This window comes from Planococcus citri, chromosome 2 (genome assembly GCF_950023065.1).
Source record: "Planococcus citri chromosome 2, ihPlaCitr1.1, whole genome shotgun sequence".
In the NCBI taxonomy this organism is placed as follows: domain Eukaryota; kingdom Metazoa; phylum Arthropoda; class Insecta; order Hemiptera; family Pseudococcidae; genus Planococcus; species Planococcus citri.
In genome coordinates, this window is record NC_088678.1 from 80,187,461 (window position 1) to 80,204,474 (window position 17,014).

At 36.6% G+C, this 17,014-nt stretch overlaps 2 protein-coding genes and 1 long non-coding RNA gene across 4 annotated transcripts in view; 1 reads left to right on the forward strand and 2 right to left on the reverse strand.

Moving 5' to 3' along the window:
* Positions 1-17,014, reverse strand: part of LOC135837960 (roundabout homolog 2-like) — a 638,803-nt gene that overhangs the window by 475,975 nt on the left and 145,814 nt on the right. The gene's annotated exons all lie outside the window — the stretch shown is intronic.
* Positions 4,873-8,115, forward strand: LOC135837950 (uncharacterized). The gene is made up of 5 exons (XM_065353394.1): positions 4,873-4,947; positions 5,026-5,100; positions 5,436-5,881; positions 5,963-6,202; positions 6,311-8,115. Exons 3-5 carry the CDS (start codon positions 5,440-5,442, stop codon positions 7,450-7,452), a joined length of 1,824 nt encoding a protein of 607 aa, XP_065209466.1. The 5' UTR covers positions 4,873-4,947; positions 5,026-5,100; positions 5,436-5,439; the 3' UTR covers positions 7,453-8,115.
* Positions 8,438-14,143, reverse strand: LOC135837951 (uncharacterized). Of its 2 annotated transcripts, none has more exons than XR_010557278.1 (5): positions 12,080-14,143; positions 10,288-10,547; positions 9,534-9,680; positions 9,307-9,443; positions 8,438-9,235 (listed from the first exon to the last, which is right to left on the reverse strand). It is a non-coding gene; the product is annotated as an uncharacterized LOC135837951 (long non-coding RNA). The 2 variants fall into 2 exon arrangements; XR_010557277.1 differs by having other exon boundaries at positions 8,438-9,238.

Genomic DNA, 17,014 nt, shown 5'->3' on the forward strand with positions numbered 1-17,014 from the left:
GTACATAAATTTGAGACCATCGCAGAGGTTCACAGAAAAGCCGCTGGATGGATTACGTTATTTAACTGCTACAATTTGATTTACGACCTACGAAGAAGACACAAGAAATGGTTCGGAATGCAGGCTCCCGAACTAACTATTAACAGTGCGAATTGTTCCAATTTCATTACCGAAGAAAATGACCTCTCACTGCGTATTCGTTCTCATTTATTGGATTATCTCAATCGTCTCAGTTTATTTCAGAAACGTGATCCAAAATGCGCAGATATTTTTCGTCGATTAAAAACACCAGATGAATTTTTAGACGCGAGAGGAGTACAAATTAAAAATAACCTAGCTAAACGTTATTCAATTGAAGTGATTGATAACAAAGAAACATTAATTTTCAATTACCCAGATGAGAGCCGTGTTCCAGTGCTTCCAGACGAAATCTTCAAAGACATGATATTATTTCTTCACGAGACTTATGGTCATGTCGGAGCTAACAAGCTTGAAGCCATTTTTCGTCGAATGTATTACTCATCCAATGCGAAGCATTTTATTCGTTTCATCACCAGCGAGTGTTTGCACTGCAAAGCAAATAAAACTTATTCAGAAAAGAAACCACTCGAATTTGGATACACTAATTCATACGGACTTGCTGATGTGATCTCTGTAGACATTCTTGGACCGATTTCAAATTATTCCAATCAGCCGAAATATCTCTTGGTATCGAAGGATGTTTTCTCTGGAAAAGTTTGGTTATCACCACTTCAAGATATTCTCCAGCAAACTGTTGCCAACGCTATGGAAGCTGTCATTAAAGAAATTCATTCTAAAAAGTATAAAATTCGTAAAATAATTACAGATAACGCTACTCAATTTACCAACAAGATTTGGCGTAAATTATTGAAGAAATATAAGATAGCGATTGGACACTCAACAGCGCACAATCCTCAATCAAACTTGGTTGAGAGAACTATGCGCATTATTGGAGATCGTTTGCGGATTAAAATGAATGTTAATGCAGATGGTGCGTATTCACACCATGGATGGAATACTTACGTCAAGGAAATTGAAGAAGAAATTAATAATACGCCGAACGATGTCAACATTCCTCCAGATGAAGTATGGCAAATTGCAGAATTTGAAACTGATCTTCCTACTGGAAGAGTAACATTCAATGCCAAATATCATTTACGCAAATTACTGGAGAAGAAAGAACGTCAAGATTTACCATCTATCACCAGCGAAGATTTAATGAACTCGAAACTTGACCTACTCAACAATGTTTACACTTCTGTTGATAACGTTGTTTGGGTATCGATCGATGGCGCATGCGCTAATAACGGTTCAGACGACGCAATCGCTGGAATTGGCATCTGCTGGCATCCTGAGGGTAAACAAAATGTTTCCGAAAGAATCAAGCACGAAAATTATACACCGACTAATAACTTAGCTGAGGCTATTGCTCTACTTACCGCAATGAAAATTGCTATTAAGCAAGGAATTACTCGATTACATATAATTTCTGATTCCCGATATCTAACATCAGCTGTAAATGATACTTTTTCTAAATGGACTGATAACGACTGGAAAAACTCTGCAAAGAAGCCAGTTCATCATCAAGAAATATTTAAAGAAATCATTCAGCTGAAATCTCAATTTGACTTATTCGAACTTACTCATGTTTATGCACGCGAGACTGATTTTGGTAACTTCACCGCTGATAGACTCGCTCGTAAAGCTGTATACACTACCGAATTTGACATTGCAGCAGCTGAGAAACTTACGAATCATCAAGCTCTTATCAGATATATCAAGGAGCAGCGTGAGCTAGATTTTCAATCCAGGGAGCAAAAACATAATAAGCGTTTTGGTGATCCGCGAATATTTAAACCAGGAGAACTTGTTATGATAACCAATCACAGGCTATCATCCGCAGACAAAGGAGCTTCAGCTAAACTTTTTCCAAAAAGGTTTGGGCCATATGTAGTGGTGGCTCACGCGGGGAAAAATTGTTACGAAGTTCAAAAAATTGCTGACAAGACTGATAAGAGGCTTATCAACGTACGTCAAATTACGACCTACCTCAACCTACATCATCTTAAGCAGCTACGCGAAGAACCAAAATTGCGCTCCAAATATGATGATCGCTCCTTACAGAAAAGAATGAAGCAATTTACTGAGCATCGAGATTTGCTGGAAAACTTTATTAAAGAGCTAGAAGCTCCACCAAAGAAGAAAACTCGCAAATTCAGCGAAATGAACGATGAGGAAAAATTAGATCAATTTACTCAGATTCGCAAGCGGTTTCGTAAGAAAAATAATGATTATGATTCCAAGCAATTTGATGCTGTTTTATCTCAGGTAGTTCCAGATGAAAAATCTCGCGAAAATATTCAACAGCAAGCTAATTTGCGATATAATATGCGCAAGCGCGAAAATATCAATTACGACGAAGGTACTGACGCACCTGAAGACGGGCCGCGGACATGTAGAAGGCGTTTTAAACACGTTAATTCTTTGATTCTAAACCTGCTCGACCATGAGCAGCGAATGAAATTCGTCGAATTGTTATCCGAGCTTCCTGATTGGTCGCAAATGCCACGCGACCCCCTCAGCCCTACCTGTTGATTATTTATTTTCTACCTACTTCGTAAGCTTCATTTCAAAAAGCTGTTCATTATATTTATCAACCAGCTTCAGCTAACATCTCGTGCTCACGAATGTCCCAATATAAATAAATATTGATTCAACCACTATTTATTCTATTCATTCTATTGATTCGTACGAAATTACTCATTGCTGCAGAACTGTGTAAATCTCATTTCATCTAAGAAGAAAAATTTTAATTTATTCTATTATTTCTATTTTTTCTATTATTTCTATTTCTGGAAAAATGTACCCATTGGACAACTGTTATCCGCTTCGCTACGTAAATAAAGCCGAAAATATCATCAGAATTCGTCGCTTTGATGGCAGCTACCAAGATGTTTTTCTCCCAATTACATGGGATAATTTAGAAGACAAATTGGTCAATGAAAATTGCGATTATGGTCCAATTATGCCGCCAGATTATCAAGACCATTACACTTACGCTCAGCAGCATTTCTACATAAGCCGCTACATTTCATTAAGCAGGTACGACGGTATGCACATTATGCATTGTTTCATTAACGGCTGGTGGCTGATTGGCGACGGCATCGCGCATGCAATTGCAAGATATGCTGTCAAAGAAGAAAAAAGAGTTATAAAGATGTGGGATAATTCAAAGGTGTCCGGTACGAATATTTCAGCGAAGCGTTTGATGCATAATATCAAGCATCATAAAATCCTAGTTCCAAAAAGAATCATCCTATCTATCGGCTGCCATGATATACTGAAAGAAACGTTCAATAAATGTTGCTATAACACAAAGGAGCTGATTGCTTTTCTATTGGATCAAGGCGTCGAAGACATTTTAATTTTACCAAATATTAATTCAAATATGCTGCCAGATCATTCGCTCCGGGGAAAATTTCGAAAATGGCTTCGTACCGATTTAATCGAAATGGACCCACAAATTTTGAAATATGCGACTAGCCTAGAAGAAATTTCAGATAGAGCTGATCCTTTCTACAAAGATGGAGCTGGAAACTATTATTCAAACCCGCTAATATACGCTGAACTTGCGTACCGCATCGTGAAATTCACTCAATCTTTAGAAGAAGCTAACCAACTATGAATTCGACCGATATTTGCGTAATTTCGGTTGATTGATATTTGTTCAATTTATTCATGATGTACATAACGTGTATTTTTTCCAGGCGAAGAAATGTTATTTTATTTCATCTTCTTATTCGTGTATTATTTCTATTTTAATCTATCAAATAAAATCAACAAAAATACGACCTTGTAAATAGTTTTTCTATTTTTATCCACGAACTGAGCTACGCCTAACCATCATCGACAAGCAGATCTTTGCTTAGTATATGAAAATAGACAGTCGCAGACCGATATTATACGTACAGAGGGAAGGGGGTTGCGATAAGAAATCAGGCTTCGAGTACAAAAGATCCTTATCTTGATTCCTCGAAATAGCAACGACAGCCAAAGCCTACGCATCGAACCTACCATTTCATCATTCGACTTTTGCTTCTCTTTGTGTTTAGTGCGTACATCTCTAACGTGGTGAAATTTTTTCTATTCTTTCAAAGTTTAATTTCGTTCTTATTATTTCTATAATCGGTAAGATTTACGCAGTGCTGTATTTTCTTGGTTCGTCTACTCTATTTTTTTTTTACATTTGTTCGATCGTTTAAACCATTTTGAAAATTCCAGCTATTTGTTTACGACCTCATTGCAATCAAGGTGGATAATACGACGTATTGATTGGAGAATTATTTGTTCTATTGAATCGTAAGTACAAGTGTTGATTTCATCATTAATAATTTGCATGGTTTACCGATTCTGCTGTAAAACACACGTACATTCGTACCTACCATCTCACCACGTGCTTTAGGCTACCTAGACAGCCATTGTTTTAATAATTAATTCAAATTGAAGATAATTACGAAATTTTCACGTGCTATTTATTCTATTTGTTCTATTTGAAGTAATCTTTCAAATTTGGGAAAGAATAAATCAAAATTCAACATTTACTTCGGTTCTGTACGTGTATTTTTACCAGCTAGCCTAAGTACATTGCTGTTTTCATCGTCAATTGACTAATCTGAGTGTTTCATCGCAGATTTTCGTTGATTGGTGAACCGAATTGTTCAAGAATTTATTCACGATATGATCCAGCTTCGTTTTGTTACTGGTACGACATATTAATTCTATTTCAACCAAAAATCCAGACGAACGATTAATTCTATTCATTCTACTTTGTTCATCTAGCATCGAAACTAGTTGCTGTGATTAATTGTTTCAATTTACGAAGATATTAATTTGTTCGACGATTATTGAACCGGAATCTGCGGAAAGGTAAATTGACCAGCAATTTATTCATATTATTTCTATTTCGCTCGTGAAACTTGTACTTACGCACTGCTATTTCTCCAGTTTATTCGTTCTGCTATATCATTGGTTGTTTTGCCGAGATTTGTTCGTTTGTTCGCTACGATTTTCGTGAAAAAGGTATTGATTATTTCCATTTATTCTATTACTTCTATTAATTCTATTATCGATATGAATATTCATAAATTTATCACATGGAATGGCAATCAATACTCGTTCAAGAAGCCAAACTCTACCTCCTTCCTGAGACAGCGCGAATTCGATCGAGCAAAGTTCAGAGAAGGGCTGTGGGAAAATTCTATTGATTCGCTGTGTAATACTTTCTACATGGACGACATACGTGTCTACGAACCTAATTTTTCTCGATTAGATTTTCCAACGGATTTTATCCAATCTATTAGTATCCAAGATTCCAGTGATAACTTATCAGACACTGATTCTTTTCTGTCCTCTAGGCCAATGGAAAGGTATCGTGTTCCGGTATGCCAGTACTGCGGGGAGGAGTTTGAGACAGGACAAGAAACTGTACAGAATGAAACCTGTCCACATACTTACCATCGCGAGTGCGTTAAAAGCTTAACTGAGCAACGTACGCCCGCCGGCAATTTCCGCTATCTCCCCGCAAAATGTCAACATCGAAGTTGCGGTGCGGTTTTGATTCGACAACACTATCACAGTGTTATTTTCCGCTACGAGACGCCCGAAAATATTTGCACCAACTCTGGACACCGGCATAGAATCGCGAATCTTAGCGACACGATTGATTTCCAGGGTGAGCGCATCAATGCATTAAATGATTCGCTTCGTGATACGGTAGCGCAGAATGAAATTATGACCGGAAGAATCGCAGATCTGGAACGCGAAATTACTCGACTTAGGCGACCAGCGCAAGATTACCAAGGTAATTATATTGATTACAGCCCACATCGATATATTCCAAGATGGAGTAATTTCATCATCGATACTCGTTTTATAATCCCAGATTTCGAAGACGATCTCAACCGTCGAGATAACGATGACGACGACGATATCGCCAATGCACAGCAGCAAATGGTAAATTACGATAATCGAGCTGCTGGAAATGAAAATCAGGACGATCAAGCTCCAGAGAATTACGCAAATGACGATAACGCAGCCAACGATTGCCAAGACGTCGATGAGCGCAACGACCTTAATGAACCAATTGATCAAGCATTTGCTGAAGGATTTGTTCAAACGAACGGTAATTCTATTAATTCTAATACAAATATACGCATCTCAATTTCTGAAATTATTTTACCTGAACGTGATTTTGATCAATTATTTCTAATTAATTCTATTTATTCTCCAGAAGAACGTGAGATGCAACGCCGTATGGACCAAGAGCGAGATGCTCAAGATGGTGTGATTCCAGAGCCGGTTCCAGCTTCGGTCAATGCTCCAGCTCCATCCGCTCCTAATCTCGACGATGTAAACCTCGAGGAGCCTCACCCATCGAATTCTGGACCAGTTTTAGTAGCGCCAGAGCTGGGAGAAGTAGGAAACGTTGCCGGACCGTCTCGATTTCGCGAGCCTTTCCGGCCTAGTACACGTAATGTTTTCTCTTCATTTTACAACTCCAGTAACGTCTTGGTAAACCACGTTATGCGGAATGCAACCAAACAGCGCAATGATCATCAACCTCGTGACCAACCGCTGCTAGATGATGAAGACGCCCCGTACGAAGACTTCAGAACGAGGCGCGAAATACGCGTCTACGATGGTGGCGTCCAGAGCGCTGTATTTCCACATCGACGTGGAAATATTATGGCTATTTTGAACCAGTCTGGCTATACTTTCAACCCGCAGATTCAGCGCGAGCTTCGTCACGAGTATACTCTGCATAGCCAGCAGATGTATTCTTCAGTTTATACGAGCTGGTCACCGGACGACCGCCGTCCAACCACCCATATTTTCCTGAACGGATGGTGGGTGATTGGCGACGGTCTTGCCCACGGTGTTGCGAGAGAACCGCTGAGACGAGATCCAACGTTAAAGAGTCGCTGGGACCGTAGCCGCTTCGCAGGAAGTTTTCTTTCGGCCAAACGTCTGCGACACAACATCCAACAACATGCCCGCAACATCCCACGGTTCTGCGTAGTGGCCATGGGAGGACACGACCTAACGCTTGAGTCCGAGCACACGGCCAGAATAAACACGTCAGCGTTGATTCAATTTTTGTTAGACCAACGCGTGGAGCGAATTCTTATCCTCCCGATAATCATCGCTGATCGACGACCAGATGCGGAGACTCGTCGATCTTATCGCGAATGGCAGCGAGGAATTTTGCCTCAATTAGACAGATCCCGCGTTACCTATCTGCAATTTTTGGAAGAAACAGTAGATCGCGTCCAGCCTTACCATGCCGACCTCGCCGGCATCATATATGCGCATCCGTTCGTACATTTCGATATCATTTACCGTTTGGCTCATATGTTGCGTTATTTCGATTAATTCTATACCCGGTATTTGCGTAAATCTTTCGTTTTCTATTTTTTCGTTGCTTGAATTTGTGAATTTTGTTATTTTTTCTATCTTTTCTATTTCTAAGTTTGAAATGAAGACATGGCGGTTCGGCTGAGCATTCGATATTACCTCCACGTTAAAGCCTGTTATTTTCGATACCCTCTTTACTCTTTTTACATGTCTTCGTGTATTATTTCTATTAATTTGGATTTTTAGTCGCATTTTTCTTTCTAACAGGTATTTACGAAATTACCAGTTTATATTAGTTCTATTAATTCTAAGTTCGTTATTTTTTGAGTTTTGAATTACCTATTCAAATATTATTTCTACTGGTTCTATGTTATATTGATTCTATTATTATTGCGATTTGAATAGCTGTGAGTTATGTTCCTTTTGTTGTGCCGAAGATAAAAATAAAAAAGAAGATGGCATGAATATTATTGTTTCATTTTTTCAATTACAGCTTCAATTAATTCAATTACTTACAATGCGAAATCAACATAACTAGAAATGCACATCTCTAAGAGTAATTCATTATATCGTATCATTTCGAAAGAAAAGATTCTACTTGAGTTCTTAACCTGTAAATAATTATCATTTAATATGTTCAAGAGAATGGTGATACTACGATACGTCGTTTGAATAATAATACTGGGGATGATTGCCATTTGTTCTATTTATTCAAATAGCCGTTTTATACACATAGTTTCCTAATTTCATCTCTTCAAAGAAGTTTCAGTTATTATTTCATATTATTTCATCGTGAACGCGTAAATATTATATTTCGACTTTATTTTAACATCATACAACGTTGATATCATTAATTACCAACTCGGAGATTGTTCATTTTGCTTTGAGAATGTCCACGAGTACATTTTACCTATCCTGACAGAGTTTAACTTGTTCTATTTGGTGAGAAGGTGGAATTTGCTGAAAATGGTTCGTCAAAAAGAAAATTTACTAATACACGATATTGATTCTATTGATTCTATTTATTCAAGGATAAAAATAGCATACAGACAGAAATTATCAACAAATATATCTTCTAAAATGCAATTATTCTAACAATGCTGTCTACAATAGATAAGGGATTAAATATAGAATTTGCCAGACATCTAGCGATAATCTACAGCTATCGCAGATAGCTTTCTACTCCCTTTACCCAACATTTAACAAGATATTTGCGAGATAATCCCTTCCACCGTCAGCCTTTTAGGCCATTTTTTGCACCAGGAATTTACGCAAGTACTGATTCTGTCTTCATAAGTAATCTGTTCTTCGTAAGGATTGTATGTCTTCGTTCAGTTCGTTCGTTACTCAAGCCGTTTATTTGTTCGAGACTCCGGTGATTTTTTCTGTTGATTCTAATTAGTTCGTCGATACTATGGCCAACGCGGAAATCGATCATACTTGTGAGCTCTCGATAGCTGTCTGCCCTTTCTGTGACGGTTCGCTTGCTGTTCCTCCATCCGGTGCCACTGGACCTGCGGTATTAATCACTGGTAAGGAGTGTAACCATTTGGTGCACTTGAAGTGCTTTATGATTAAAACAAAAACTCTTAAAGAGCGAAAAATACTTTGTCCGTTCAAAAAGTGCGTCGCGAATATTAATATCAAAGCGCTACGTGAGATCGTCGTTCAAAAATCACCAATCGCCGAAAGCATTCGCCTCATCATCAATAACGCTACCAGAGCTCAGCTCACTGAGATGAATATCGCGATGAATAATCAGCACGAACGTAATTCCCAGCTAGCTTCCGAACTTCGACAGCTTCTACGACAAAATGCAGCATTAACCGAAGAAATTCGAGAGAAAGATAAGCTGATCAAAACGTTACAAACCTCCGCTCCAGCGTCGATGCCAGCGATCGCCATTCCTGAGATAAATCTGTCCGAATCGAGCTCTGATGATGAAAAAGCTGCTGTTCCAGCCAAAATCGATTCGCCGCTGCCATCTGATTCCGGTACGTCTGCTAAACCTACGATTACAGTTGAAAAATTACGTGCAGCATTAGAAAGCTTTGTCGCCGAAAATTCCGACCCTCAGCCCTCAACATCTGGATATGTACCTCCACGTCAATGCGATCAATACTCGATTTCTTCAGCTTCATCGACCACATCAGATATCAACTTCGAAGAAGTCTTTCATCCAGTACTCCAGCCATCGGCTCCAGCACACATACACGAAGCAGCGCCTGTTCCAGCTCCAATTATACCTGTAAACAGAGAGAATGCACGATTAAAAATCAACAGAATTGATATAAGACCGAACCAGCCTATTACATATTATCATAAACCAACATATGGTGTATTTTCGAAGCTGCGCATTCCTCAAAATGGTATCGTGACAACAGCCACATTTCACTCTTTAGTAGCGGAACTGCCTTTCTATTTAGATAGACAAATTCCGCGCGATATGGCAAATTACTGTCATGAGCCACAATTTTACTTCTATTTAGTGGCTGGAAAACTCAAGCGTTCAGATCGACGGCCCGAACCTGTTTATTTTCTACAAAGTCATTGGTTAATTGGCGATGGAATTATTAATGGCATAGTCGACGATGCTGTAGCAGGAAACATTGACCTTATCAATCAGCTGCCTAACAATTTATTCATCAATCGTTCAATCTCAATTAAAGATTTACAATCGAACTTGCGCAAATTTGTTGTTGTGCTGCCGAAGTATATCATACTATCAATTGGACATCGCGACATTGCCGACAAACGTAAGCTGGATGATATTACTGAGGATGCGAAGCAGCTGATATGTTTTATTAAGAATACACACGTATCAAAAATCATACTTTTACCACCTATACTTACTAAAGAAAATGATCAGCTTTGCAAAGATTTTCGCGCTTGGCTCCGATACAAGGCTGTATTATTCAGTAATACACGACGAATCATCTACCTTCATGAAATTGAAACAATAATCGATAGACAGGATCCAACTGAGAATGATCTTCCAGTACTACCGCAGAGTTTCCATCTCGAAATCTTGCTGGGATTAATTCCATTTCTAGCTGATAAGCGACTACGAAAACCATACCTCAAGCGACCGAACTCTCCGAGCTTTAGAGGAGCTGAAAAACGACGTTAATGATTTGTATTAATTACCATGTGTTACTAATTCTATCGATATTTTCGCAATTATCATTTTTTCTAAAATAGATAAATACAATTCGGTGATTGATAACGCTGGTTACGTCATAAAAAATAGTTCAATTTTCAAGCCAATCAAAAGCTAGTATTATTTTTTCAATTTTTTCTTTTTATTTTTTCTCGGTGACGAGATTTATTTTTTTTTGTTCATTATTTCGAAGAGTATGTAAATTATTTCTATTTTCTAGTCATTTGTTCATTTACAACGAGTACAACCTTTTAGTTGAAACCTGATTTATTATTTCTATTTATTCTATTATTTCTATTAATTTTGCAGAAATGGCTGATTTACAAGAAAATATTTATTCATATTTATTCTATGCCGCAAATGAGCAAATCAACATTTGGTACCAAAATTCTATTTTAGCGCTATGGAATGCCAGTATTATCCATTCTAGCTGCGAAAATTCAGAAAAATTAACTCTAACTAACTTTGACTTGGGAATCTACGATATCAATTCTAATAAATTTACTCAAACACCTCGACATAGTAGTTACAAATACGCCTGTGATGGAATTAATTTAATTAAATTTTCAGATATTAATTCTCATTCGTTCAAAATTAATTCTAATAAACTGGTAGTTACGCAAGATACTCGAATTCTCAGCGATTATGATTTGTTCTTTGCGTGCAAAAATATCAATCTTCAACATTTATTAATTCCTCGCTTCAAATTAGTTCAAGGCGTGCCAGGCTGCGGTAAAACTACCTACATCTTAGATAATACCCGAAGCATTGGTGATTTGGTTTTATTCCCAACGAAAGACAGTGCAGAGAATTTTCGCAGGCGTTATAATGAGGAAAATGGATTTTCAATTGATGAAGTTATTCTACGACGAAATTACCGAACTATTGATTCTTATTTGATGAGCCAAAATACATCTCACTACTCCCGAATATTTATTGATGAAGCTTTCTTAATTCACTTTGGCCAAATTATATTTGCAGTAGAGAAAGCTCGAGCTTCAGAAGTAATTTTAGTAGGAGACAGACATCAAATACAGTATATTAATCGTTCGCCATTACCATCAATCCATTTTTCCTGCATTCCTGAGTATTTAATTGCGGAAATAGAATTTTTGAACATTTCATTTCGATGCAGTCTTACCACCACAGCATTATTATCAGAATTTTATCAACACGGAATGCTGTCTACTTCACAAGTATACGACGAAATGAACCTGCATACGTTGAAAAACGTCACTAATTTGCCTCATTCTATTGATTCTCATTACCTAGTATTTACGCAAAACGAAAAGCAAATACTAGCCAGCAGAGGATTTCCTGTAAACACCATACACGAGTACCAGGGAAAACAAGCCGAAAATATTATATTAGTTCGATTAATTCATCATCAGAATTCAATTTATGATAGCCTACCACATATCATAGTGGCTTTCAGTCGACATACCAAGAAGCTAGATTATTACACAGTAAATAATTTAGACCTACCTTCTTCACTGATTCTGCATTCATGTAAGTTGACTCTGCACGATTTCAATGCGGTATGTATTCTTCCCATTGGTACTCCTAAATAAAAAAAAAATAAAAAAATGTTACAATTAATAATGAGTTTTTACAATTTTATTCTCATACATGGAAATGAATTTTTTACATACGTTTGAATATTTCCAGTTCATTGTATTTTCAAGTTTCAACTTTTATTTACGAAAATACCTGATATTTTTTTTTTTCATTTTTTCATACTGTAAATATTGTTGTTATTTTTTATTCTCTACTTTAACTACTTATGCATTTTTCACTTACTGTATTTTGTAACTTTTTATGCATTTTTCTACTTTGTATTTTTTACTCTTGAGTTTAATTTTCCATGTACCTTTCTTCTATCTTTATCCCTGGAATATCTTGATTGAGTTGTAGGGATTTCTTATTAATTCTATTACTTCCGGTACACACTTCACAAGCACGTAAATATACTACATAATTCGGGGCAGTGGGCGCGGATGATCATCATTGATTCTATTAATTCTATTGATTAGCTGATAGGTTGGGCATGCAGATTACTGATGCTGAATATGAAGATTATTGATTCTATTGATTCTGTTCTCCCGCTTCTTATTGATTTACGTACCATATTTCTCCCTTGTTCATCTGTCACCTAAATCGGGGCATTTGTAGAGGGAGAAAAAACAGCTTTTTCTGCTACCTAACTGGGAGAAAAAACATTTACTATATTGCCCAACCTGACGCGAATATTCTGCTCGCGGATACCATCATTACATGGGTATTTCCGCGATCTCATGACACAATATTTAACCAATCATAGCCCAGAAACGCGCGCATCCGCTGCCTCTGCTGCTTGGTCCAGACTCATTTTTACCCTTAGCTCATAGTTGCTAGTTCCACTGTACAGTCAGTATCCAATGTACTGCCGAACTGCCTGGTCAGCTCTCCTAGACTCTCTGAGGCTTGGGGGGCTACCAGTGTGGATTCGGGGGTCAGAATATTCATTCTACTAATTCTATTCGTTCTATAACGCAGTGGATGAAACTAGCCAAGTACGTGGAGCTCAGGGGTCACTATTTACGGAAGTGCCTCTTATTTACGTGTCCAATTTAATTGGATAGGGAATCTTTTCACACTGACTTGTGATACTCCCTATAATTATTAATTCTATAAAGTCAGGTGTATTGGAACTTCCGGAAGTGTATCACCATACAACAAGCAATTTTTAATTAATTCCTAGTATGGTTGGAATTAATTATATTGTCTTCCCAACTCAACACAATCCCAGGTATTTATCTTTTCTTTACCAATTTTTTATCCAAAAAATACCAATCCGAGAATAGGCTACGAATTTGTAGTAATTCTCAACCTCCCTTTCCTTCTCCAATAATTACTCTCAAGAGATATCAACTTCATGTTGTTCTTTTCTCGTAATTTGAGATAATTAGATGTACTTGAAGAAGATCTGTGTTCTTATTTACGTAATTACTATTCGTTTCCCAACACTCAAATTCGTCCTATGATAATATTGGTTGTGCGGTCACTTGCCCAGAGGAAATAACGAGGAGTAAATTCCCAATTTACAAGTTTTTATTTGTTCTGGACCAATACCCAACTCGTATTTAGGGTTGGACCCCCGTGAGGTTCTCGGTCTGAACCAATGGTACTCAGAGGGTCCTGATCATGTAGAGAGATTTGTTACTTTCATGAATCCTTTCCTAGAAGCTAAGGATCGAAGTAACCAGCACCCCAGATATGCATAATCTCCCCCTACAAATGTGTTTTTTTTTTTTTTTTTTTGGTTTTAAAGTTATCAAAAATAAATGAAAAGTTGATGTTTGAAATTTTTTTCATTTTTGGGCAGAGCTTTTCTAAATCATCTCCTTTTCAAGAAAAAGACTAGCTCAATTTCTAAATTTTAAAAAAATGTAAAAAAAATGGAATAAATGAAAAGGCGGTGAAAAATTTTCAAATCTCCCATTTCTTATTTTTTTCAAAAGAATTTTTCTAAATAGCCTCTTTTTGAGAAGAAGCTTTTTTTTGGTCGTGATTTTCTTGTATTAACACCTCCCCCCCTCCCAGAGACAAAAAATGTTATAAATAACAATTTTTGAAAAGTTTTGATTTCTGATCAAAATTCTTCCAAATATCCCATGTTTTCCAGAAAAAAACACCCCCCCCCCATGTTGTCCATCAATGTTAGTGTCCTTGTGTAGAACATCAAAGGTTGTGTAACAAAAATCAAAAAAATATCAAAAATTGAAGGAATTTATTCTGAAGAATTATTGTTACCCAAAATGAAAATTTTTCAAAGCTTTTGAAGACTTGAATTTTTGAATTTCTTCGAAGTGACATTTTTTTCCAGGTGCTACATTCAAATGGATCAAAATAGTCTGGGTATCGCAGTCGATTTTTTTGAAAAAGAGACTATATCCAAGACACTAAAATGATTTTTTTTTGGATAAATTGGATTTTTTGATTTTTTTCTCAACTCGTGGGTTCCCAGGTAGGATTTGATTAATTCAATTTAGAGGCTAACTCGAGATAGAGGGGGTTTCGAGCAGAAAAATACATACTTTGAAACTAGTTTTTGAAAAAATTTTAATTTTTTTGGGAAATTCATAGATTCAACTTCTGGTCATTTTCAATTATTTTTTGAGGGGGAGGGGGGGGGGGGAGTTTTGAGTTTTAAAAAATCGTCATTCAATTTTGAGAATTTTTGATTAATTCTTGGTATTTTTCAATAGTCTAAGCACTCGAGCAGTGTGTGTGCAAAATTTTACACAAATGAGACATTTTCTCATCAATTTTTGATATCCTCGAGTGATTTTCACAATCATTTTTATGATACTTTATTTGTGAATATCCACTTCTGGCTCTTTATTAAACGTCGAGATCGTCAGAATTTTTACTTTGGCCTTCGACCATTATTTTATATGTATATCTGTTAATTGATCAGTAATTTTATAGCCAACTAACTAAATACGAGTACTAATCCACCTTAATTTTTCTTTGTTTCAGGTGAGTACAAATTTCCTATCAAAAATTATAGAATACGAACTCGCATATGAGAACAAGTAGGTAAGTACCTAATTTTATAATCTTCGTGAAAAATGTTACGTAGGTACCTAAGTCACTTCTTATACCCTCGTGTACTTTTATTTTCGATGGGAAATCAAAAAAAAAAACTACAAAATCACAGAATTTGAAAATCAGCTGAAATAATTGAATCGGTGAGAACAAGTCCATTTTCGCAGTTTTCAGGAATAACAAAAAACTGATTTATTCGGAAATCTAAAATTTTTGGTAAACATGCTTACGGTACGGTCGTTGAAAGAGAACCCCAAGACACAATTTTTGGCACAGTTTCAAAAAAAAAAAAATTCACGTGTGCCGGCGCTGTCGCTGCCTAAACAAATGGGGCTTACACCCTTTTTGCACCCAATCACCAAAATTTCTCTTAAAATTGCTCGGGCACGAATGGGGCTTGATTCTACATCTAAGTACATCTCTTGGACTGCTATCTCGTTCAAATTGACCAAAAACCCCTTGAGGTGTAAAACTTTTTGCCGAAGTTGTCAATTTTTTCGTCTTTTTTCAGTATCGAGATTACCTTGAATTTCAAAAAATGGTAGAGTAAGTGGGGGCAAGAGTACGTAGCGGGGTAAGAGTCCGATTTTGAATTTCTCATATTTGGCTACACTGAAAAATTTCAATTTTTTTAGTCACATGTACCTTTAGCAAAATTTAGTCACCCTACAAAAATTGGCAACCCTGCGACGTGTTTAAGTAGTGAAAATATCAGTTTATATTTTTCACTGTTCTCCACTGTAATTTTTACGTCTTCATATTTAGCATGTCAAGCTGCGATAAGTGATGTTTGAAACTATTTGAATGATCATTTGTCAAGACCATGAGTTGAGGTACCCTTTTCAATCGTTGAAATAATAAATACCTTTATAAATATTTGAATAATATGTAAAAACAATAAAAACACATGGTTGGGGCAAGAATCCTACAATATTTATCACTACATTTTACTGATAAGATCTCAATTTTGGATAATAATTTATTGTTTTTTATTTTATTTTTAGGGATTATGTTAGAAAAATGGATCAAAAGATCATGCCGGAGAGCGTATTAAAAATGTTGAGAATCGAAATCCTGATATTTATTATGTAGGACTCTTACCCCACCCGGTGGGGTAAGAGTCCTATTTTGACACTTCGTCTTTAAACGTTAATAACTCCAAATGCTGACGACTTTTTTTTTTTTCCAATAAAAACTTGTAGCTAAAGGTTCCCAGATTGTATAAATATACTTACCCTTCCCCTAGACAAATTTGCAGCCGAATAATAGCGTTTCAAACACTAAGTACGGATTCTTGCCCCCACCTACTCTACTTATTCTCGAAAATGTTTGTTATTTTTCGAGGAATTCAAAAAATTTAACAAAAGAGGTCATCAATGCAGATCCGCCCTTTTTCTGCGCTCAAATTATTTTTTCCGAAATTGTGATTTGGTCCCTTTCTGTTCTCACCGATTCAATTATTGTCCAAATCAGGTTAGAATCGAGATGATCTGATTTTCCGCGAATACGAATTTGAAAACAGTAGATCAAATTTTCGAGTTAACGAACGATTTCGATTTTTAATGAATTTTTGAAAAATTAATCTCGGGTCAAAAATGAAAAAAAAAATCAAAATTTTACCTAGTGGACTAATAAAGCTGAAACATGGCGTGTGCCCTGTTTTTAACCCTCCAAATCGATTGGAAAACTGTTTCGAACCGGTTTGAGTGCGGTGTAGTTCCGGAGCACCCTATAGCAGATTTTTTGAAAAATTGAAATTTCCTCAATATTTTACCCAGCAACTGAGTTGTTGGAATGAAATTTACTTAATTTTTTGTATTTTAAATTTTT

What these genes read in the sequence shown, in the direction of transcription:
- LOC135837950 (XM_065353394.1), top strand. Translation starts at nt 5,440, where the DNA reads ATGGAAAGGTATCGTGTTCCGGTATGCCAGTACTGCGGGGAGGAGTTT. An exon ending in ACCAGCGCAAGATTACCAAG is followed by an intron (nt 5,882 to 5,962) that starts GTAATTATATTG and finishes TTATAATCCCAG; the next exon opens with ATTTCGAAGACGATCTCAAC. An exon ending in AGGATTTGTTCAAACGAACG is followed by an intron (nt 6,203 to 6,310) that starts GTAATTCTATTA and finishes TTTATTCTCCAG; the next exon opens with AAGAACGTGAGATGCAACGC.